We start from the raw sequence: 25200 nt of genomic DNA, 5'->3' as shown, positions 1-25200 counted from the left end.
AGCTGGCGAAAGTCCTCATGGCCAAAGCTGGGCGCAGAAATTCACGCTACTCAATAAAGGGCACTCCTCCCGGAGCACTCTAAGAATTGCACTGGGCACAGATTTTTCAATGCCATTTCTAGAATCTGGTCCATACTGAATATGCCAGGATCAGGGGCGTAGCCAGACCTCGGCGGGAGGGGGAGCCAGAGCCCAAGGTGGGGGGCACTATTTAGCTGCCTCCCCCCGCCGCCGCCCCATCAGGTACCTTGTTTGGTGGCGGGGGTCTCCAAACCCTGCCAGCCAAAGAGTCTTCTTCAGCGCCGGTCGACTCCGGCGCCTTCGTTGTGTGATAATCTGTTTCTGACGCCTTACGTCCTGCACAGTGCACGTCCTGTATGTAGCCCCGTGCAGGACGTAAGGCGTCAGAAACAGATTATCACACAACGAAGGTGCCGGAGTCGACCGGCGCTGAAGAAGACTCTTCAGCTGGCAGGGGTTGCGGGGCGGGTGATGCGGCGGCGGGGCAGGTGGCAGCGGCAGTGTGGGGGGGGTGGTCGGCAGCTGGGGGGGGGGGGGGGTCAAATGTAGGGGGGCAGGGCTTAATCTGTGGGGGCCCATGGCCCCACGTAGCTACGCCCCTGGCCAGGATTCTAAAAATGTGTATGCAAGTACCTCTGTTATAGAATTGCTCTCTAAATGGATAAGATATCTGTTTTTAACTTAGCAGACCCAAATCTAAATGGAGGTCACCACTTACTTATATACTCAGTTACTTAACTGGACAGTGCGCTGGACATATGTATTAAAATGCAACAACAAAAAAACCAGTGTAACTTTAAACGGTGGCTGCCCTGTCTGAATATTGGCTCTAATGTATCTAATATGTACTTGTTAACATTTGTAAAGTTCATTCTCGGTATAACTACGCTTTTGTTTAAGTTTGATACAATACAGATTTTCATTCTAAATGTCTGTTCCATACTGCAAATCTACTGATACATGAATCCAAACGAAAGGAACACCGGGGAATGTTTATAAAAGCCTTCCAAAAATAGTACCAAGTGGCATGAGGAGTTAATGCAGCCAGTCTGCAAAAGTCTCATGACAGTCCCAGCACACAAAGGAGTGGGTTGGAAAAAACTGTTTCTTCAGCAGGCCCAGCCCCCATCTCTGCCTCTACAGCCCAGCTGATCCTGGAATTATGTTGCCCCTTTCTTTTTCATGGTACCAACTAGAAAGTAGCAGAGTCTTACTATGAGGTTTTCGGGGCTCACACACACTACACTCATGTCTCTCTCACATGGGCAGAGAGAGCCACTCAGCCGAGGGAATGACACTGACAGCTGCTTTATGTAAACACGGACACCTGCCCTACAGAAAAAGGTCACAGGTTGGTGGTGTAAAAGGCGCAGGAAAGCCTCAGGGTTTCCGATCGCCCTTCTGGCTCCCAGTCAAGGGGGCTAAGGGCAACTTTTTTCTCAAAAGCAAGGTAGTCCTACCTTCCTCCACCCCACTCTCCGGGTCTCCATCCCCATACTCGGTCACTCCCACTAGGTCGTCCTCGTCTTCCTCTTCCCCATCCTCCTCCTCCTGGCTTTTCCCGGGCATCGCCTGGCTCATCATTCTCTGGCTGGTGTCCTGCTGTGAGCTAGGAAGGACTTCCCTTGTGCTGCTGATTTCTTACTCGCCACCCCACGCAATCTCTCTCTCTCGATTATTTATTTCCTGCAGATCTTGGCCATGATCCTCCCAACTCCTTCCTCCCCTCCTTCCACGCCCGAGTGAGTCCCGACTCCCTGCTGGAGCAGAGAGAGAGAGAGAGACAGCGTGACCCGAGTCACCTGACACAACAGCCAGAGCTCACTATGCAGAGCAACAACATACTTGTGTGCCTGGTGTGTTTCACGGCGCAAACACACACACACGTAGGTTGCTACACAGTGTCTGATGTGTCTCTAACAGCACAAGTTATCAGCAGAGCGTCCACCTAGGGAGCTAATCCAGTGGTGAGGGGGTGCCATTTTCTCCCCTTCCCCCCTCTGTGTTCCACTCTAAGCCTATGAATATGAACACAGCAAGTCTTTTCTGACTGGGAGGGAGCAAAACCACCTTCCTAGTTGCATGCATCTTTTATTTTTTAATTACTGGCCGTCCAAATCCAGACTGGAGACGAGTTGTTTCCCTGTGGCGTTCGCAATCTAAGGTGTAGCTGAGAGAATGGAGGAGGGGGTCAAGCAACTTGCTCAAGGTCACGAGGAGCGTAAGCAGGAGAAACAGAGATTCTAGTTGGTTTCCAATGATTCTCAATCTGCAGTTCTAACCGTTAGGTAGTAGAGAGACAGTATTGGCAAATCTCTCTCACCTATTTGTTATACTTTCAATAACGCGACCGCTACTCAATGAGTAAATGTTTACAAATCACTTTTTTGGGGTTGAAGGACACAAGGCATTAAGGTGCTGAACTCAGATCCACCACATCTTCAACAGCGCGGCTTGCGCATTGCAGTCACATATGGAAGGACAGACGGCTGGCAGGGAGAACTTTTGAGGAATATAATCTGAGGAGGTGCAGTGGACACCCAAAGACCCAGACACCGAGAAGAATTGCATATCAGCAGTAAATTGGACATTGAATCTTGAACTTGTACTTGAATTGCATTTGGAGAAGGACACTGTATAGTGATAACAATAGGGTACAGAGGTTTATAGGTATTCATGTTCTAGTATAGATTGCGTTAAGCCAGGGGCGTAGCCAGACACCCAATTTTGGGTGGGCCTGGGCCCAAGATGGGTGGGCAGAAGAACCCCGCCCCATGCCACAGGTGATTTGGTCTCTCCTTCTCTCGCCTGCATGCCATATGGTCTCTCAAACATCCCCCCTCTCCTGCATACCTTTTAAATAGCAGATCTTTGCCTGCAGCAAGCATCAAGTAATACACACTGCTCATGTTGGCTCCACAGCCTTCCCACTTAGCCAACTTCCTGTTTCGCACAGGTGGGAATACGTTAGAGGGAAGGCTGTGGGACCGGTGTGAGCAGTATATATCAGTTGCTGCAGGCAAAGATCTGCTATTTACAAGGTATGAAGGAGGAACAGTCATTGGGAGTTTTCAGCTGGTGGGGCTTTTTTTTTTGTTTGTTATATTTGTACCCCGTGCTTTCCCACTCATGGCAGGCTCAATGCAGCTTACATGGGGCAATGGAGGGTTAAGTGACTTGCCCAGAGTCACAAGGAGCTGCCTGTGCCCGGAATCAAACTCAGTTCCTCAGGACCAAAGTCCACCACCCTAACCACTAGGCCACTCCTCCACTGTTGCTACTATTTCAGATTCTACATGGAATGCTGCTATTCCACTAGCAACATTCCATGTAGAAGTCGGCCCTTGCAGATCACCAATGTGGCCGCGCAGGCTTCTGCTTCTGTGAGTCTGACGTCCTGCACGTACGTGCAGGACGTCAGACTCACAGAAACAGAAGCCTGCGCAGCCTTCTACATGGAATGTTGCTAGTGGAATAGCAACATTCCATGTAGAATCTCCAATAGTAGCAACATTCCATGTAGAATCTCCAATAGTATCTATTTTATTTTTGTTACATTTGTACCTTGCGCTTTCCCACTCATGGCAGGCTCAATGCGGCTTACATGGGGCAATGGAGGGTTAAGTGACTTGCCCAGATTCACAAGGAGCTGCCTGTGCCTGAAGTGGGAATCCAACTCAGTTCCTCAGTTCCCCAGGACCAAAGTCCACCACTAGGCCACTCCTCCCTGCCAGTCACATCATATGTGTACTGCTACTGGGTGGGCCTAGGCCCACCCGGGCCCACCCTTGGCTACGCCACTGCGTCAAGCATAGGGAAATCAGCAATTGTCTAGTTCTCTGTGCCTTCCTATGTTATAGGTGCGGTTTGTACGAACAGAAAGTGTGAGTACGAATGGATAAATCAAGGGTTATGATAGAAAGGTGCTTGTATATCAGCTATTAGCATATATAGTGAAATGAGGTAGTATATTAATAAAGTGATTTGTAAACATTTAATCATTGAGTAGCAGTCACGTTATTGAAAGTATAGTAGATTGTGCCTGGAATACAACAAATTGATCTCTTAGTAGTATAGATACCTATTTGTTATGGATATCCCGAAAACGTGACCAAATAAGCTACAAGGATGGTATGGGATTTGCATAACAAGACGTATGAGGAGAGACTTGATTACCTGAACATGTATACTTTGGAAGAAAGGAGAAACAGGGGTGATATGATACAGACATTCAAATATTTGAAAGGTATTAATCCGCAAATGAACCTTTTCCGGAGATGGGAGGGCGGTAGAACGAGAGGACATGAAATGAGATTGAAGGGGTGCAGACTCAAGAAAAATGTCAGGAAGTATTTCTTCACGGAGAGGGTGGTGGATGCTTGGAATGCCCTCCCGCGGGAGGGGGTGGAGATGAAAACGGTAACGGAATTCAAACATGCGTGGGATAAACATAAAGGAATCCTGTTCAGAAGGAAAGGATCCTCAGGAGCTTAACCGAGATTGGATAGCAGAGCCGGTAGTGGGAGGCGGGGCTGGAGGTTGGGAGGCGGGGAAAGCGCTGGGCAGACTTATACGGTCTGTGCCCTGAAGAGCACAGGTACAAATCAAAGTAGGGTATACACAAAAGTAGCACACATGAGTTGTCTTGTTGGGCAGACTGGATGGACCGTGCAGGTCTTTTTCTGCCGTCATCTACTATGTTACTATGTTAAATGAGGATCCTCCAGTACACCAAAGGCTGTTTTAAAGAGGATTCAAGTTATTACTGCTCTAGTTTGTTTCTCCCAAATGAACCTCTTCGATTAACTCACTCAGGGCAAGATGCATCAACAGAACGTAAAACAACCGAAAACGTAAAAAGTCATTATCGTTTTAGAAAAAAAACAAAGGATGCACTAAAAAAAAAAAAGACGCAAATGTTCGGTGCGGTATTCAAACGTCGGATGCGTGAAAGTATCGTTACTTATTCCGGCTCATATATACCAGAATGCTGAAGTGATTTCCTGCAGCTGAAGAGATAGGATGCAACTCCCTCTTCAGCTACTTCCACTGTAGTTCTTGATCAAACCACTAGGTATCCCAGTAAGAGCGGACAAACGGAGCTCATTTCAACCCTTCTTGCTTAGGCCCTGGGTGCTTCCTGATCAGAACTCCAACAGCCAGCTCAACCAACTTCCCTGCTGGGTAGAGAGCTCAACACAGGCAGCAGAAGGCACCAAACCACTGGTTATTTGATCTAGTTTCTTTTGTTTTCCTTTTAGGTTTAAATCTAAGCATTTAAAATATGTTCAGCTTGTGTGTTCAGGGTCATAACAAGGGAGGGCGACAGGCGCAGCCACCAAGGGTACAAAACCTTTTAGGGGAGGGGCACAACAGTAACTGAAATTCAAGAATGGGCCAGCAGGAAGCAGGAGATGAACAGCTGGGAACAGTGGCACTTTTCTCCCACCACCAAGCTGAAAGGGAAAAAGCTACATTTGAGAAACGTTGCTCAGAATGTGTGTGTGTCCCCCCCCCCCCCTTATTGAGAAAATCAAGTTATGGAAAACAGTAGCGTAACCAGAGTTTAATTTTTAGATGGGCCTGGAGGTGGACTGGGTGGGCACAGGCCTCGCATTTCCTCTCTATCCCCCCCCCCACTGCCTCCGCTGCCTCCACCGCATTTCCTCTCCACCCACTACCCCCCCCCCCCCCCCCCGCGACAGCCCCCTGCACAAGGTCAGTTCTGGTCATTTTTACTTACCTGAAGCGCCGTTCTCCCTCCAGCACCGGCGATTCCCATAGCCAGCCTTCTGCCAGTGGGCGTCGTCGGAGCCTCTTCTCAGGCGCGTCCCGCCTACTCTGTAACTTCATGTTTTCCGCAAAAGTGGGATGCAGGAAGTTGCAGAGTAGGCGCGACGTGCCTGAGAAGAGGCCCTGAAGACGCGTGCTGGCAGAAGGCTGGCTATGGGAATCGCCGGTGCTGGAGGGAGAACGGCGCTTCAGGGCAGTAAAAGTGAGCAGACCACGTGGACGGGGAGAGCGGGCAGAAGAGGCTGGGCGGGCCTGGAGCAAAAGTAGCTGGGCCTGGGCCCATCCAGGCCCACCCGCGGCTACGCCCCTGAAAAAGATGATGTATTCATGTTGTTATCTGGAAATGAAAGTGAATTGGTATCAGTTGGTTAAATACTTGTGATATGTTTACTATGGAATTCTTTTATGTATGGCGCTCTTATATGGCAGATTGACCCCTAGCAGTAGTACAGCAAACTACCACTAGAGGTCAGTTCCTGCCTGGTCCACTAAACTACCATGGAGAACCCTGGGTGAGCCTTGGATGGGGGGAGCACTTTTCATTGGCAAAGATCCATTGAGAAGGGATTAAATGTTGAGTGGATCTCTTGAGGGAGGATGTTGTCCAGGGGGGAATGGTTTTTTGCGGGACCAGGTTTCAAATCCATCTGTTCAAGCAAGCCTTTCCAAATGACCCAATCTAATTCCTATGATCCCACCTACCCAACACATAGTCAGAAGACAACGACAATGACCAGTGGCGTTCCTAGGCTGGCTGACACCTGGGGCAGATCGCCGATGCGCCCCCCCCCCGCAAAATTACACCCCCCCGGGTGCATTTTTACCTGCTGGGGGGGGGGGGCCGCGCGCCTGTCGGCTCCCAGTCCGCTCGTTCCCTGCTGCTCCCTCTGCCCCGGAACAGGAAGTAACCTGTTCCACGCAGAGGGAGCAGCAGGGAGGGAACGAGCGGACTCGGCCAACAGGCATGCGGCACCCCCCCAGCGGCGTGCACCCGGGGCGGACCGCCCACACCGCCCCCCCTTGGTACGCCACTGACAATGACTTAGACTATATCTCCCTTCAAATTTCCCTATGTTTTTCCCGTGTCCCATCCCCCTCCCGCCTCCTCTACCCCTCCTCCAATGCTCATCTACCCCTTGCTCATACCTCTCCTACTTCCTTCACCCTTCTCCTTCTCTACCTACCAATCTCTTTTATTATTCTGCTATAATTAACTTATATTTTCTCTATCAATACTCTGTAATCAATATTATTATGTAAGCCGCATTGAACCTGCTTTAAGTGGGAAAGTGCGGGATACAAATGTAATAATAAATAAATAATAAGTCAGAGTTGGCTCAGGGGCACTTTCTACTCCAACATGGCACATGTTTCGTTGAAATGCTTTTTCAAGGATGTCCCCTAATAACAATCACCGCTCATCCTGCCGACATACGATTAATACTGCTGTGATTTGAATACAGATTAATACAGACTATGATTTGAAATTCAGCTTTAAAAGATGAGTATTAAGTAGCGGAAAAGAATTTAAGTATTTAAGAATAAAAAGTTTAGGAAGGAGGTAGGCTTTGAACTGATGAAGATATGAGTATGTAAATCACTTGTAAAATCTGAACAACACAGCATTGTACTGCTGAGGTCCATAAATTAGTATATCTATAACTGAGTACTTAGATCTGGACGTTCAGGGTTCCTTGAAGACTACAGGTTACCGCTTGATTTATATTTAAAAAAAAAAAAAAAGATATGCACTGGTCTATAAACCAGGGGCGTAGCCAGACTTCGGTGGGAGGGGAGGTCCAGAGCCCGAGGTGAGGGGGCACATTTTAGCCCCCTCCCGGCACCGCCACTACCACCAACAACAACTTTGACCCCCCCCCCCCGCTGACAACCCTCTCGACCCCCCTCCTGCCGCCAACCCGCCGTCGCCTACTTTTGCTGGCAGGGAACCCCAACCCCCGCCAGCCGAGGTCCTCTTCTTCCAGCGCAAGGCTTCGCTCTGTTCCTGAATCTGATGTCCTGCACGTCAGACTCAGAAACAGAACGAAGCCTTGCCCCGGAAGAAGAGGACCTCGGCTGGCGGGGGTTGGGGTCGTCCCCCGCCAGCAAAGGTAGGCGACGGCGACAGCGGGTTGGCGGCGGGAGGGGGGGTCAAGAGGGTCATCGGCAGGGGGTCCACGGCCAAATCTACGGGGGCCCAGGCCCCGGTGGCCCCACGTAGCTATGCCACTGCTATAAACAGAACCATTTATAGAATAGCGCTTAGCATCAGGATCCACAATTACTTTTAGGCACACCCATTTACACCAACAGAACCCTGGTGTAAATCCTTGTGCTAAATTAGGCATAGATCCCCCTTATTTTATAGCAAAATGCATGTATTGCAGGAACCACCCCTGAACCACCCACGACCCTCCACACGTAAAATGTATGTGCATAGATCTTAATTGGATTGGATTGGCTTTATTGGCTGTGCCCAGTCTGTGCCCTGAAGAGCACAGGTACAAATCAAAGTAGGGTATACACAAAAGTAGCACACATGAGTTGTCTTGTTGGGCAGACTGGATGGACCGTGCAGGTCTTTTTCTGCCCTCATCTACTATGTTACTATGTTACTATGATATACCACTTTGTACAATTGTATTAAAGCAGTGTCCAATGGAATAGTTCACAATGCAATTAATGCCAATTAGCACCAATTAATTGTTAGGGCCCGATTATCGGTACTAATTGGCTCATTATTCAATTAAATTTCAAACCCAATTTAAAGCGCCATTTATAGAATCTGGGGGGATAGTACACAACAGCAATGCCCACCTCAAGCCAAGCTGCCTCCTTATCCGGACCAGTCTCTGCCATAATCCCTTCCATGATTCACGGAGACAGGTACAAGCAAACCCTTACCGTGATTAAGCCACTTCGGATGCCACCCATTGGCAAATGCAGAACCTCAAAGGACTGGTTAAGCATTGGGTGTTAACAAAGGGACAAGGAAAATGTTAACAGAGGAATGCGTACACATTCATCTGTAATGTGGTAGTTGAGGAGGGGGCATGTACACTACTACTACTTAACACTTCTAAAGCGCTACTAGGGTTACGCAGCGCTGTACAGTTAAACAAAGAAGGACAGTCCCTGCTCAAAGGAGCTTACAATCTAATGGACAAAATGTGCAGACAATCACATTGGGCAGTCTAGATTTCCTGAATAGAGGTATAATGATTAGGTGCCGAAGGCGACATTGAAGAGGTGGGCTTTGAGCAAGGATTTGAAGATGGGCAGGGAGGGGGCTTGGCGTATGGGCTCAGGAAGTTTATTCCAAGCATAGGGAGAGGCGAGGCAGAAAGGGTGGAGCCTGGAATTGGCGGTGGTGGAGAAGGGTACAGAGAGGAGGGATTTGTCTTGTGAGCGGAGGTTTCGGGTAGGAGAGTAAGGGGAGATGAGGGTTGAGAGGTAAGGAGGGGCTGCAGATTGAGTGCATTTGTAGGTTAGTAGGAGAAGCTTGAACTGTATGCGGTACCTGATCGGAAGCCAGTGAAGTGACTTGAGGAGAGGGGTGATATGAGCATATCGGTCCAGGCGGAAGATAAGACGTGCAGCAGAGTTCTGAACGGATTGAAGGGGGGATAGATGGCTCAGTGCTAGGCCAGTGAGGAGTAGGTTGCAGTAGTCAAGGCAAGAGGTAATGAGAGAGTGGACGAGAGTTCGGGTGGTGTGCTCAGAGAGGAAAGGGCGAATTTTGCTGATGTTATAGAGAAAGAAGCGACAGGTCTTGGCTATCTGCTGGATATGCGCAGATGAATGATGTGGCATGGGAGATGGCAAGTAACAGAGACCACTCCAGGGTTTGTTGAACAGGTCTACAGGTAAGTCAATGAGGAGATGTACAAAAGCGTTCACTCAAAAACTGTATAACATATGTATTGTGTTGATCCCAAGCAATCTGGTCCCTGGATCCTCAATGTTCTGGGCCTAGCGCACTCTATAGGCCAGTAAGACAACCCTGCTCAGGGCCTTATTGAGCAGTCACTACTTTCAAGGCCTCACACACAGCAGAGCCACGATAAAACTTTTCAGAATCTAAAGCTTTAATGTTTCGTACCAAAACAAAACTCATGGCATCTTCACATCACCTACTTGGGATTCTTTGCTTTCCCAATTTACAACCATACAACAAGTAATTCCTTATTTCCCCCTTTTACAAATTCCTGTTTTACATGGCATTCCTATCCAGGTTTTCTGACACACCAAGTGCCCACACCCACAGCAGTGCTATTATACAAAGAGATTTATTTTCGAAAGTGATGGGCGCCCAGATTTCGACCCAAATCAGGAGATAGGCGCCCATCTCGCAAAGGCGCCCAAATCGGTATAATCGAAAGCCGATTTTGGGCGTCTTCAACTGCACTCTGTCGCGGGAATGAACAAAGTTGACGGGGGCGTGTCGGAGGCGTGGTGAAGGCGGGACTGGGGTGTGTTTATCGGCCGAGGAGAGATGGGCGCCTTCGGCCGATAATCGAAAAAACAAAGGCGTTTTTAGCGCGAATTTAGGTCACTTTTTTTGGACCCTTTTTTTTCCACGAACAAGTCCCAAAAAAGTGCCCTAAATAACCAGATGACCACCGGAGGGAATCAGGGATGACCACCCCTGACTCCCCCAGTGGTCACTAACCCCCTCCCACCAAAAAAAAAAAAAAAACTTTAACAACTTTGTTTTCCAGCCTGTATGCCAGCCTCAAATGCCATACCCAGCTCCATCACAGCAGTATGCAGGTCCCTGGAGCAGTTGTTAGTGGGTGCAGTGGACTTCAGGCAGCTGGACCCAGGCCCATCCCCCCCTACCTATTACACTTGTGGTGGTAAATGGGAGCCCTCCAAACCACCCCCAAAACCCACTGTACCCACATGTAGGTGCCCCCCTTCACAATTCCAACACCAGATACACTGCTCACACTTTAGAAAATCTAATAACTACAATAGCAGTGATTATTGTATAAATGAGGGAAAAGTCTCAACTACTACAGCTATGTTCACACGTTGGTGTTCATTTTGTAGCATGTAGAAAAAAGTCATCACCGACTGAAAAACCCTCAATTATTTGTTTTTTACTTTTTATTGAAAATTTTTTTTTAATATAATATCCTCCGAATTAAATAACTGTAATGTCTAAGTATTATTGGCCGATAATCCTGTAGAACGCTGATAATAATAATCAAGTAAAGCATGCCTGGCGCTGAAACCTTGGTGTGAGCGGGTTCCCTGATGAAGATATTCGAAACGGGACCGTAGGAACCTGCGCAGTACTGAGATGGAACAGGCGCGGAATTGAAAAGATAATATGACAAGATAAGTGAACGGCTATGCTTTTTTCTAATAAGTGAACAATTTATTTTTAGTTTCACTTACACATTACAGTTATTTAATTCGGAGGATATTATATTTAAAAAAAATTTTCAATAAAAAGTAAAAAACAAATAATTGAGGGTTTTTCAGTCGGTGATGACTTTTTTCTACATGCCACAAGGTGCCCCCCTTCAGCCATAAGGGCTAAGGTAATGGTGTAGAGTTGTGGGCAGTGGGTTTTGGGGGGGGATTTGAGGGGCTCAGCACACAAAGGAATGGAGCTATGGACTTGGGAGGTATTTGACTGGGTTTTTTTTAATTGTTACAAGTGCCCACTAGGGTGCCCGGTTGGTGTCCTGGCATGTCAGGGGGACCAGTGCACTACGAATCCTGGCCCCTCCCACAACCAAATGCCTTGGATTTGTTCGTTTTCGAGCTGGGCGCCTTCGGTTTCCATTATCACTGACAAACGAAACCGCCCAGCTCAAATCCGCACAACTCCGATGCATTTGCCAGGCACAAACCGTATTATTGAAAAAAAAAGATGGGCGGCCATTTTTTTCGAAAATATGGTCTGTCCTACCCCTTCACGTACCCGTTCTCGGACATAGACGCCCATAGAGATGGGCGTTCGATTATGCCAGGGGCGTAGCCAGATGGCCAATTTTGGGTGGGCCTTAGACCAAGGGGAGTGGGCATGGAATTCGCCTCCCAACCCCCGGTCCCCCTCCAGTTTGCTCCTCTTTTCACCCCTCCCTGCCCAGAAACACCAAATATGAAATACTTGAGCTGGTGGAGATCCCCAAACCCTACCAACTGAAGACTTCCTCTTCCGCCTTGAGCAGCCAGCACTTACCTTAAACTGATGCTGCTGCAGGTAGGCTGTGCATGCTCAGTGCTTTTGCATGTCGAAAAACTGAGCATGTGCAGAAGGGCCGGTCTTAGAATCAGCTCAAGGCAAATGCTCTTGGCTGCCCAAGGAGAGAAAATCTTCAGCTGGAAAGGTTTGGGGATCCCCACCAGCCACAACAAGTGCGTCACAATTTTGGGTGGGCCTGAGTCCAACGTGGGTGGGCCCCGGCCCACCCAGGCCCACCTGTGGCTATGCCACTGGATTATGCCCCTCAAAGTCTAGGTGCTGAAACTGTAGTCTCCCTTTCCCAGTACTACCCAGCTTTAACAGGCCTTCCTTATTATGCACCTCTGCTTCATATTTCAGGGCACCTTTTGCACCTAGAGGCGTACCCTTAAGCTTTCCTTCTCTTATCACTTCCCTTCTAGTATATGGATAAGAGAGCAAATCTCCCTAAACTAGAATCAAAGCTTTCTATAAAGCCAACTCACAGGTAGCTTCCTACATATCTCTTTCTTCCTGGTCTGGTCTTCACCCTTTCATGCGTTTTTAAATACCTTAAGCCAGTGTTTCCCAAGTCCAGTCCTGGAGTACCTCTTGCCAGCCAGGTTTTCAGGATATCCATGATGAATATGCATGAACTTGATTTGCATACACTGCCTCCTTTATATGCAAATCTCTTTAATGCATATTTACATAGTAACATAGTAGATGACGGCAGAAAAAGACCTGCACGGTCCACCCAGTCTGCCCAACAAGATAAACTCACATGTGCCATTTTTTGTGTATACCTTACCTTGATTTGTACCTGTCCCTTTCAGGGCACAGACTGTATAAGTCTGCCCAGCACTATCCCGCCCCCCAACTACCAGCCCCACCTCCCACCACCGGCTCTGGCACAGACCGTATGAGTCTGCCCAGCACTATCCCCGCCTCCCACTACGGGCTCTGCCACCCAATCTCGGCTAAATCCTAATACATAAAGATAGAGAAGTTGTCCCAGGCTATCCAGCCAGCATCTGATCACACACACCCCATTAGTCCCTTGCCTGTCTGATATTTGTTGTGGATATCCTGAAAATCTGACTGGCAAGGGGTACTCCAGGACCGGACTTGGGAAACTGCCTTAAGCTCCTTAAGCAGCTGACATGGCAGCCTGTTGGAGGCAAACCTCTCCTTCTTCAGACTCCCAGCCACCTATTGTGGAGACCAAACAATTCCCCAGGCTCATCTGCCTGTGCCTAGGAAGTCAAGCAAGGAGAGGGAACCTTGTTACAGTGGCTAATCACCCAATCTCTTGAGGAAATCCTTCCTCCTTTCCCCATATGCTGTGCCCTGGCTATGTCCCCTCTAAAAGACAAAAAACCCCCATAAGAAGGGTCAGTAATCAAGCACCTGGGAGCTTGATAATTAGCCCTTCTACCAGGTTCCTCAAGCACCTGCTCCTTGCCTCTTTCCCTAATCCAGTTCTATTGCCTGCTGGAAAATGTAGTCTGGCTTTCTCTCCTCTCAAGCACATACACCTTCCAATTCCAGCCCTACTGCCTACTGGGAAATGCAGTCAAAATCCATTTTAAATGGACCAAGCTCAAAAGTGCCTGAAAGACCAGGGCCGCTGCGAGACAAAGCCGGGCCCAGGGCAAACAATCTTCAGGGCCCTGTTGCCCCCTCCCCTCCAGCAGCAATCTAGAGAGACTGCTCTGCCTGCCATAGGTCCTTCTTCCTGCCACATCCTGCCTCCCATGAAGTAACTTCCTGTTTCCACATAGGCGGGATGTGGCAGGAAGAAGGACCCATGGCTGACAGAGCAGTCTCTCTTGATCGCCAGCACTGGGCCCTCCTTGGAGGCCCTGCTACATACCACAGTATATTTTATAAAACATCAAGTCATATGTACATGGAAGGATATGTGAACTACACAGATGGTCTGTGGCAACATAATAAATTGACAAACGTACATGACTATGTCTTGTCTGTTCTGCATGGAGCTGCTGCATAAGGGTTGGAAGTGCAGCACCAGTTGTTACAGCTGGGGGATGGGGGTGCTGGAATGGTAGAGATGAGATACAGTTTCCAGTGGAGTGGAGGAGTGGTCCTGGGGAACTGAGGAACTGAGTTCAATTCCCACTTCAGGCACAGGCAGCTCCTTGTGACTCTGGGCAAGTCACTTAACCCTCCATTGCCCCATGTAAGCCGCATTGAGCCTGCCATGAGTGGGAAAGCGCAGGGTACAAATGTAACAAAAAATGTTAAAAAATGCCTTGAGGTACCTAAAGGCCACCATCAAAGCATGTATCTCAACCCGCATCCCCTCTATAGTGCTGACCATGAGGCCCATGATTCTGTTGTGATGGGTGTGAACCGTCAAAAGGTCACCGCAGAGATTAGCTAACTCCTGCCAGTCCACACCCACACACTGTGACTTATGGGCCCCATGGTCAGCACCATGTGTATCTAGTGTGGGGGCTTGTGGCCAAGGGGGGACATCAGCTGCAGGGGCACCCCATGATCTATGGGCCTCAGGAATTACCCTTGCAGTTGATGTTCCCTCAGCTGGTATGACACATGTGCTGCGCTGGGGATGGGTTCGAGGGGTAGCACGGGTCCGTGGGCACCCGTTGACCCTTCCTCTGCCTCCTTCACTCCCAATTCCTCTCAGGGGCAACTGGCTCCAGGGAGGACCCGATGGGCACTGGATGGAAATGAGGAGGAGAGAGGAGAAGACACTAGATGGAAGTGGGGAGAGAGAGGGCAAATGGATGGAAGCAGGGAGGAGAGAGAGGACACATGCTGGATGGAAGTGGGGAGAGAAAGGGGTAGGCACTGGATGGGAGAGAAGAGAGGCACATGATGGATGGAAGTGGGAAGAGAGGGGAGCTGTTGAGGTTATTGCTGGGATGGGTGGTGCATGTCCAGCGTGAGCTATGTTTTTTGCGTTACAGATAGGGACTGTACGTCTTGCACTCCTCTATGTTTTGCACCCGGGGAAGTTAGTGATGTACACCTTGTGCTCATCTACGTATTTCACCCAGGACACTAGCACTATGTTTTGGCAAAAGCATAAAGAACTAGATGTTTTGCAGCTAGGCATATATGTTTTACCTTACAGGCACTAAATGGACACCTAGGACACCATGGGGACCTCACGGAGACCTCACAGACACAATATACCTGTCCTATAGGTGCAGGGCATGCTTTTGTGACCCCTTGTGGACCGTTTTCAGCTTCCTGGTCACTCTCAGAGACACTCATTTTTGGGGGACATTTCACATTGATCCATTTTGAGACATCGACGTTGATGTGCTGCACACTTTTGACAGCCTTTAGGACGTCTTGGTCAGGGAATGGAGATATGTTGATTTTACAATAGTCTCTATATTTAGTCCCACATTTGTTGGGCTCTAGACGTCTTGGCTAAAATGTATAGATGTTGACTTCCACAACTTTTCTAAAATGGCGCTGCACACCTCCTGTTATTTTCAAATGGGGATAATGGAGAAAGATGTACAAAAGACCACCGTTGCTATATCTTTTGGCCTGTTTGAATGGACACTCTTCTCTCGTAAGATTGTAGTGATGTTTACTCTTTTGGGTGATTTTCATCGTGTCTTCAAAGGCTGACAATAACGGATCCATTTGTCCTGGGGGAGTCCATTTTTGACTTATTTTTCTTAATAGATCTATCCAATCGATCCTCTTTATTGTCAAAATAAAGCTTTAAGTTCAAAGTTCTAACAAATCTCTCAATGTCAGCTTGAAACTAGTTCACAAAGAGGCTTATTTTCAAAGCACTTAGCCTCCCAAAGTTCCATACAAACCTATGGAACTTAGCCTCCCAAAGTGCTTTGAAAATATGCCTCTTGCAAATCATTCACGGAGAAGCACCAGCCTACTTGTCAGACCTGATAGACTTACCACCCAGGAATGCCAAAAGATCATCCCGCAAATTCCTTGATCTGCACTTCCCTAACTGCAAAGGTCTAAAATACAAATTAATGTACGTGTCAAACTTTACCTACTTGAGCACACAGTTATGGAACGCACTACCGCCGAACTTAAAAATGATCTACGAACTTTCGCAAACTACTGAAGACCCATCTCTTTAACAAGGCTTACCACAAAGACCAACCATTGTGAATATACACAACCCCCCACATATATTCAGAACTATCTAACAATATCTGCTTGTTTATTCATATATTATGTTTTATCATTATCTTGTTGGCCAAGATCTTTCTGTAACACTAAATGTCTATTTTCTTATAAATTTCCACCATTCATGATGTATTGTAAGCCACATTGAGCCTGCAAAGAGGTGGGAAAATGTGGGATACAAATGCAATAAATAAATAAATAAAACTGGAAGAAATCTAATGATTGACTAGGAACAAATGTTAACCCTTTTCGCAGAACTTCTTTCTCTGCCGGGGTTAACACTTTTGACGATAAGTTAAAAAATTACTTCTTCCACTGATCCTGAGAGCGTGTTTGCGGTCTGGATTGTTGGTTTCCTCGAAAAGTTCTGCCTCTTTGTCGTCTTTTTTGTCCTCGTCCTCGATCTAAAAAAATCCAGGCGAAATCGCTGTTAATCTCTGGAGCCTGGTGATGAAGACGAGGAGTTAGAATCAAAGTGCACTCCTTTCCTTCTTGATTTATCTGAATCTCTTGGTTCTTCTGTATTATACACCCAACAGTAAACCTTATTGCTTTTATAGTTCATTTCATCTCTTGCAAATTTTTTTGCTTTCTGTCTCTGAAGTTGCTCTCTGAATTTTTCGATATTATCTTTAATATCTTTATGCTGTTTTTCGAAACATTCTATGCCTGCTACTGCTTGTAAGTTAGCAACTTCTTCTGTTATTTTTAGCTTCTGTTCACATAATTCCTTTTTGCTATACTACTACTACTACTACTCATATACTCTATAATAATACCTCTCTACCCTCATCTCCCCTTACGTCCCTACCCGTAACCTCCGCTCTCAAGACAAATCCCTCCTTTCAGTACCCTTCTCCACCACCTCCAACTCCAGGCTCCGCCCCTTCTGTCTCACCTCACCCCATGCCTGGAACAAACTCCCTGAGCCCATACGCCGTGCCCCCTCCCTACCCATCTTCAAATCAATGCTCAAAGCCCACCTCTTCAATGTCGCCTTCGGCACCTAATCACTTCACCTCTTCTCAGGAAATCCTAACTACCCCAACTTAACATTTCATCCTTTAGATTGTAAGCTCTTCCGAGCAGGGACCGTCCTTAATTGTTAATTTGTACAGCGCTGCGTAACCCTAGTAGCGCTCTAGAAATGTTAAGTAGTAGTAATAATAATAATTATTATTATTACATTTGTATCCCACATTATCCCTTCTTTTTTGCAGGTTCAATGTGGCTTATAATTCATCGTGGATACTGGAAATAGAAAAGAATGTACATTTGGTTTTACAGCAAGTTTTGGGTACATGATGGTGAAATACATAATATTGGAAATAGAAAAGAGTGTACATTTGTTTTAGCAGACGTTTTGGTTACATGATGGTAAACTACATGATAGTGTTAAAGCCATAGACATTAGGTGCATGATAGTGTGAGATCAGAAGACATTAAAGAACATTCCTGGTATCTTGAAGAAAGTAGAGTTACGCTTGTTGTTCTTTATGATATACTAGCTGTTGAGCCCGTAAAAACGGGCTGGTATTGGAGTTTTCCTTCCCCCCCCCCTGCGAGATCACCACCGCTGCTGCCACCCCTCCACCCGGCCCGGGCCCTCTCTTCGCTTCTGAACTTACACATCCGTTTGCCGAACGCAGCAAGGCACATCAGCTAAGCTGCCGTGGGCCCTTCCTTCTCTGCCTGTGGCCCCGCCCTCCTGTGACGTAACGTCAGCAAGGGCGGGACACAGGCAGAGAAGGAAGGGGCAGCTCAGCTGATGTGCGTTGCTGCGTTCGGCGAATGGATGTGTAAGTTCAGAAGGGAAGAAAGGGCCCGGGCCGGGTGGAGGGGTGGCGGCGGCGACTCCGAGTGGGGGGGAGGGGTAGCAACCTCAGCGGCGCAGTTTCCCTCTCTGTCCTGCCCCTCCCGTCATCACGTATTGATGCGGGGGCAGGACAGACAGGGAAGTCTCCACTGCGCATTTGCGAGTGAGTACGGTCACTCGCCGTTTATATGTTTGATTTTGTCGAAGAGATAAGTTTTCAGGAGTTTGCGGAAATTGGTCATTTCGTAGACCGATTTCAGCTTACGTGGCAGTGAGTTCCAGAGCTGTGTGCTTGTATAGGAAAAGGTTGATGCATGCATTGATTTGTATTTCAAGCCTTTACATTTGGGAGGATGAAGGTTGAGGAATGTACGGGAGGATTGTTTTGCTTTTCTGGGTGGTAGATCTATTAGGTCTGACATGTAGGCTGGGGCGTCACCATGGATGATTTTATGGACCAAGGTACAGAGTTTGAACGTGATGCGTTCTTTGAGTGGGAGCCAGTGTAGTTTATAATGAAATTAAGAAACCTCCTAGGTGTGATTGTGACCTCAAAAATGATTAAATGGGTCCCAGATTTTAAAAGCGATGTGAATATTTAGCAGCATTGATATTCTATCCCAAACCTGTTTCCAGGTTTTTTGAACCTTTTCTAATTCCACTATATGTTTTTTGAAATATGGCCACCAGAATTGTTCACAGTACTCATGGTAAGGTCACACCATGGAGCGATACAGAGGCATAATATTCTTTGTCTTATTTTCTATACCTTTCCTAATAATTCTTAACATTCCATTTGATTTTGTGGCTGCCACCACACACTGAGCAGAAGAATTCAATATATTGTTCATGATAGCACATACATTTTATCCTTGGGCGATGACTCATAAAACCATAAGCGTTGTCATACTGGGACAGACCAAAGGTCCATTAAGCCAAGTATTGTGTTTACAACAGTGGCCAATCCAGGTCACAAGTACTTGGCAAGATCTCAAAAGAGTAAAATAGATTGAATGCTGCTTATCCTAGAAATAAGTAGTGGATTTCCCAATTCCATCTTAGTAATGGCTTATGGAATTTTCTTTTAGGAAATTATCCAAACTTTTTAAAACCCTGCTAACCAAACCTTTGTTAAACTCTGCTAAGCTAACTACTTTTACCACATATCTGACAACAAATTCCAGAGTTTAACTACACATTGAGTGAAGAAATATTTTCTCTGGTTTGTTTTCAATTTACTACATAGTAGCTTCATTGCCTGCCCCCTAGTCCTATTGTTTTTGGAAAGGGTAAAGAAGCAATTCATATCTACCCTTTTCACTCCACTCAATATTTTATAGACCTCTATCATATCTCCCCTCAGCCGTCTCTTCTCCAAGCTGAAAAGCCCTATCTGCTTTATCCTTTCCTCATAGGGAAGTAGTCCCATTCTCTTTTTCATTTTCGTCACCCCCCTGTACCTTTTCTAATTCTGATATATCTTTCTTTGAGATGCAGGATGCAGTGACCAGAACTGCACATGACATTCGAGGTGCAGTCACACCATGGAGCAATACAAAGGCATTATAACAGTCTCATTTTTGTTTTCCATTTCCATTCCTTTCCTAATAATTCCTGGGATTCTAGTTGCTTTCTTAGCCGCCGCTGCACACTGAGGAGAGGGTTTCAACATTTGATCAGTGATGACACCTAGATCCTTTTCCTGGGTGGTGACTCCTAATATAGAGCCTCGCATCACGTGGCTATAATTTGGGTTCCTCTTTCCCACATGCATCACTTTTTACTGTTCTAGGCAAAGTATAGAGTAGCTTCAACAGCCAGCTTAAACCATCCTCACGTAGAAACTTTACCAGTAGTCTATCACTTCTTAAGCAAACTTTCTTTACAGTTCAATTGCTTAGACAGAATTGCCTTCTGTACAAAGTCTGCATCTAGCCACTTGAGGCAATCCCATACGCCAACGCAACCAAGGCCGTCTTTTACTGCCGCTTTGTAAAAGGGCCCATGGGTCATTCCATGCCAAGTGGTCTAAAATTTAAAAAAGTTCCCCCCATCATGTTCTCCAATTTTGTTCAAATTTTATCTGTTGCGCAAGTCAGGTGTTAAACGAAGTTGCGACCAATTTTGATGCACACTTTGAGTCAACTTCTTTGACTGGATTTTGCATCCATAATGTTAAAATGTATTTCATCGTAATTAGCATCAAAAACTGTATAGGATTTGAATTTTTTAGCCATTCTTATAAATGTGTTTGGATTTTATTAGACCTCAAAAATGGCATTTTGGTAAATGCCACGCACTCATGGACTGACAACCTTTCAGAAAAGGGGGTCTAGATCTGCAACTATTGCAGTTAGAGACCTCAAATTTTGGGAAACTTCCTTTAACATCTGACTCGCGCAACAGATAAAATTTGAACAAAATTGGAGACATGATGGTGGGAAGGTTTAGACCACTTGGCATGGAATGACCCCCATAAATTTCATCTACCATTTGGATGCCCAAATGTCCAATCTTCCAATTTTCTAAAGTCCTCCTATTTTAATAGTCTCTCCCACTGCTGCAATGAGAGTGTGAGGGACAATTAAAATAAGGGAAGGCCATAGCAGAACACTGGTTGTGATTGAGCTGAGGGAGGGGGTAGAAAAAAGTGGAACTATGGGCCAAAACAAACAACAGATATATATATATTTTTAATAATTTTTTTATTGCACTTACAACTAAGTGGATCACAATAAAACATACACAATAATGTCACAAACAAAAAAAAAAACTCTTCATACATTTATCAAAACATGAAACTCAGCCCCACGCTTTCACAGACAGATCTCTACTATAATAAAAGGCACCTTCAACGTTCTGAAGCTGACTCCGTGGCTTCAAGTGAAGGGTTCGTAAGGATCGTCGCTCTGTAACCATCTCTCTCGGCCCTGCCCTAGCGCCTCTGATAGGTCTGCCGCCCTCGACGTCATCACGTTTTGACGTCCTCGCCATCATCATGTTTCAACGTCGAGGGCGGCGGACCTATCAGAGGCGCGAGGGCAGGGCTGACAGAGATGGTTACAGAGCGACGAACCTGACAAAAATTACGAACCCTTCACTTCAATGAAGCCACAGAGTCAGCTTCACAATGTTGCAGGTGGGTGGCTGGAGGGGAGGGGAGGGAAAGAGAGGGGGCAACTACCCTGGAACTGGTAGGGAGGGATAGAGGGGGGGGCAACGATCCTGGAACTGGGTGGGAGGGTGGGCAGCCCCTGCAACTTGGAGGGTGGGCAGCCGGACCCTGGAACTTGGAGGGGGGCCAGGTGCACCCAGAAACTGGAATGGATGGAGGGAGGGGGGGTGACCAAGAAACTGGGAGGGAGGGGGGAAAGACCCTGGAACTGGGTGGGTGGGAGGGAGGGAGGGAGAGCGGACCCTGGAACTTGGAGGGGGGCCGGACCCTGAAACTGCGAGGGAGGGGGCACAGGCGGACCCTGAAACAGGGTGGGAGGGGGCCCCTGGCACACACTCTCATTCTCACACACACACACACACACACTCTCGCACACAGTCTCACTCTGTCACACACACTCACACATTCACTCTTTCTGTATCACACACTCACTCTCTCACACACACACACACACTGTAAAACACACACACTCCGAGGAAAACCTTGCTGGCGCCCGTTTCATTTGTGTCAGAAACGGGCCTTTTTTCCTAGTGTGTCTATAAAAGCTTGCAAAATTGTGCCACACTGCACACATTCTTACAATCCTAGGTAATGCATTCCAAACCTGTGGACCTGTAATAGAGAAAGATGAGATCCGAGTACAAGTACAAAATTACAGAGCATATTCAAAAGCATGGATTAATGAGACAAAGCCAACATGGATTTAGTGAAGGGAGATCTTGCCTCACCAATCTACTACATTTCTTTGAAGGGGTGAACAAACGTGGATAAAAGTGAGCCGGACAATATTGTGTATCTGGATTTTCAAAAGGCGTTTGACTAAGTACCTCATGAAAGATTCCAGAGGAAATTGGAGAGTCATGGGATCAGAGGGAGTGTCCTATTGTGGATTAAAAACTGGTTAAAAGATAGAAACAGAGAGTAAGTTACATGGTCAGTATTTTCAATCAGTGGCGTTCCTAGGGTGGCTGACACCCAGGGTGGATTGCCGATGCGCCCCTCCCCCCCGGGTGCAGTGCCCCCCCCCCTGGCGAAAAGACAGCCCCCGGGTGCATTTTTACCTACTGGGGGGGGGGGGGGGGGGGGGGTGCCACCCGCCTGTCGGCTTCGCTCGTTCCATGCTCCCTCTACCCCGGAACAGGGCTCCCTCTGCCCCGGAACAGGAAGTAACCTGTTCCGGGGCAGAGGGAGCACGGAACGAGCGGAGCCGACAGGCACATGGCACCCCCCCCAGCGGCGTGCACCCGGGGCGGACCGCACCCACCGCCCCCCCCTAAGAACGCCACTGTTTTCAATGGAGAAGGGTAAATAGTGGGGTCCCCAGGGGTCTGTGCTGGGACCGCTGCTTTCTAATATTTATTTATTTATTTGTTACATTTGTATCCCACATTTTCCCACCTATTTGCAGGCTCAATGTGGCTTACATAGTACCGTGAGGCGATCGCCATTCCAGTATGACAAATGCAGAATGATATTATGGTATAGTAACGTTCATGTGTAACAGACCCATTAGAGAATCGAAAAGAGGAAGAGTTATGTCCATTTCAGGTATTAGTTTTGTTGTGTTGCAGGATTCAGGCATTTAAGTTGGATCATTAGGGTATGCCTTTTTGAACAAGTTCGTTTTTAGTGATTTCCGGAAGTTTGGTAGGTCATACGTTGTTTTCATAGTTGTGTGCTTATATAGGAGAAGCTGGATGCATAGGTTGATTTGTATTTGAGTCCTTTGCAGCTTGGGTGGTGAAGGTTTAGGTATGAGTGTGTTGATCTTGTTGTGTTTCTGGTTGGTAGGTCTATGAGGTTTATCATGTATCCCGGGGCTTCGCCATAGATAATTTATAACGTCCTCATATCATCAACCGGAAAAGGGATCTAGGTGTCATCGTTGATGATACGTTGAAACCCTCTGCTCAGTGTGTGGCAGCAGCTAAAAAAGCAAATAGAATGTTAGGTATTATTAGGAAAGGAATGGAAAACAAAAATGGGGACGTTATAAAGCCTTTGTATCGGTCCATGGTGCAACCATGTCTCGAATATTGTGTTCAATTCTGGTCACCGCATCTCAAAAAAGATATAACAGAATTAGAAAAGGAGCAGAGAAGGGCGCCAAAAATGATAAAGTGGATGAAATGACTTCCCTGTGAGGAAAGGCTAAAGCGGCTACTGCTCTTCAGCTTGGAGAAAAGATGGCTGAGGGGAGATATGATAGAGGTCTATAAAATATTGAGTGGAGTGGAACGGGTAGACGTGAATCGCTTGTTTACTCTTTCCAAAAGTACTAGGACTAGAGGGCACGCAATGAAGCTACAAAGTAGTAAATTTAAAACAAATCGGAGAAAATATTCTTCACTCAACATGACATAAATTCTGGAATTCAATGTCAGAGAATGTGGTAAAAGCTTTTAGCTTAGTGGGGTTTAAAAAACATTTGAATGGCTTCCTAAAGGAGAAGTCCATAGACCATTATTAAAATGGCCTTGGGGAAAATCCACTGCTTATTTCTAGGATAAGCAGCACAAAATGTATTGTAGTTTTTTTGGGATCTTGCCAGGTACTTGTGACCTGGATTGGCCACTGTTGGAAACAGGAAGTTGGGCTTGATGGACCTTCAGGGTCTGTCCCAGTATGGCAATACTTGTGTACTTATAATGAAAAGAGTGTAAATTCCCAGTAGCTAATAACATCACATTCTCTGATGTAAAGATCTGGAGGGTCAATACCACAGAAATAACCTGTTTAAAATACCAAGGCGATTTATTAGAAATCAACACTTGATGAATCAAACTGGCAATCTGGCATAACACCCTAAATTGAATAGGCAACCAATGCAGTGAGCGGAGTACAGGCAAAATATGCTCAGAACGAGACATTCCACCCAGTAACCATGCCACTGCATTTTGGATAGTCTGTAATGCCTGTACCCTAGATTTTGCAATACCCAAATACAGAGCATAGCAGAAATCAATCCGAGAAATCGCCATACTTTGCATCACAGATGTCAGATCATGCTGAGACAACATTGTCTTCAACCTGGTCAAGAAATGAAGCTGAAAAAAATGCAGAGCGAACCACAAAGAGCACCTGATCTCGCACAGAGAATTGGGAATCCAAAATTACACCCAATAAACGCATCGCATCCTTTCACCATTAACTCAAACTCACCGTGCTTCACAGATTTACATTGCAACAAATTCTCATCCGTCCTAAAACAAACATCAATTCAGAATGATTTGTTCACATTTAAAACAAGTCCATTAGAACACATCCATCCCACCACAGCATTCATACACTGGTTCAGTTTATCTGAGAGAGGGTCAATCTAAAGTAACCCCAAAAAGAAGACACAGGAAAGAGACAGTAGAACGAGCAGATGAACAATCGAGCGACACTGACAGGGAAACTGGGTTTGTACCAGCAGGAGCTGCGCAGGAGTAATCCACCTCCTGCTGGTTTCCAGTAAAGTGCCAGGAAAGGCAGATAGAAGCGCATTTCGTCATGCAGTTGTTATAAAGACAGGGATAGACAAAAAGCCAGTCAGGAAGTACAAGAAGTCTCCTCCTGCTAAATTAAACCCTGTGGAAACAGTGAGGAATTAGGAGAGGATCCCTAGCCTTCTCCAAGAAAGGGGCGGGACGAGGTTACCCATGGCCAGCAGAGGGGAGGAGCGCAGAACACCTTGTTTTCCTGCTCCCCAGAGGGATAGAGGTTTTTTCCTTAGGAACTAATCAGTATGTCAGGAAACCACCTAAAAGAGACGTGGTGGATCCCTGGCGTGTGGGAAGTGAGGCATCCAATGGATTTTGGAAATTGTCAGTCCTTGTTTGACAGAACCTCCTGCTGATGTGACAGTGTCAAAGCCTAAGGATTTTAATTGACTTTTTTTTTTTTTTTGCTGCAGAGAAGGAAGGAAAGAATCACAGAAAAGCTGCAACTGCGATGTGGATGGTGCTGCTTCAGCTTCTCGTTCCCTGAAGGGGAGGGGATGCGATGGGGGACTCGTGCTGGAAGTTTATTTAATTTGACTCAAGCAGGTTCAAAAGACTG

General features: G+C 46.8%; 1 protein-coding gene across 1 annotated transcript in view; it reads right to left on the bottom strand.

The window, feature by feature from the left end:
- RRAGD (Ras related GTP binding D) overlaps positions 1-1782 on the bottom strand; it is a 72568-nt gene extending 70786 nt beyond the window's left edge. The window contains 1 exon segment of the mRNA XM_030199099.1: positions 1482-1782. Within this exon segment, the coding sequence (XP_030054959.1) occupies positions 1482-1605 (124 nt within the window). The 5' untranslated portion in view covers positions 1606-1782.
- Positions 1783-25200: the final 23418 nt, after the last annotated feature.

This window comes from Microcaecilia unicolor, chromosome 3, assembly GCF_901765095.1.
Source record: "Microcaecilia unicolor chromosome 3, aMicUni1.1, whole genome shotgun sequence".
In the NCBI taxonomy this organism is placed as follows: Eukaryota; Metazoa; Chordata; class Amphibia; order Gymnophiona; family Siphonopidae; genus Microcaecilia; species Microcaecilia unicolor.
Note: the sequence above shows the minus strand (reverse complement) of the source record. Positions and strands in the feature narration are given on the sequence as shown.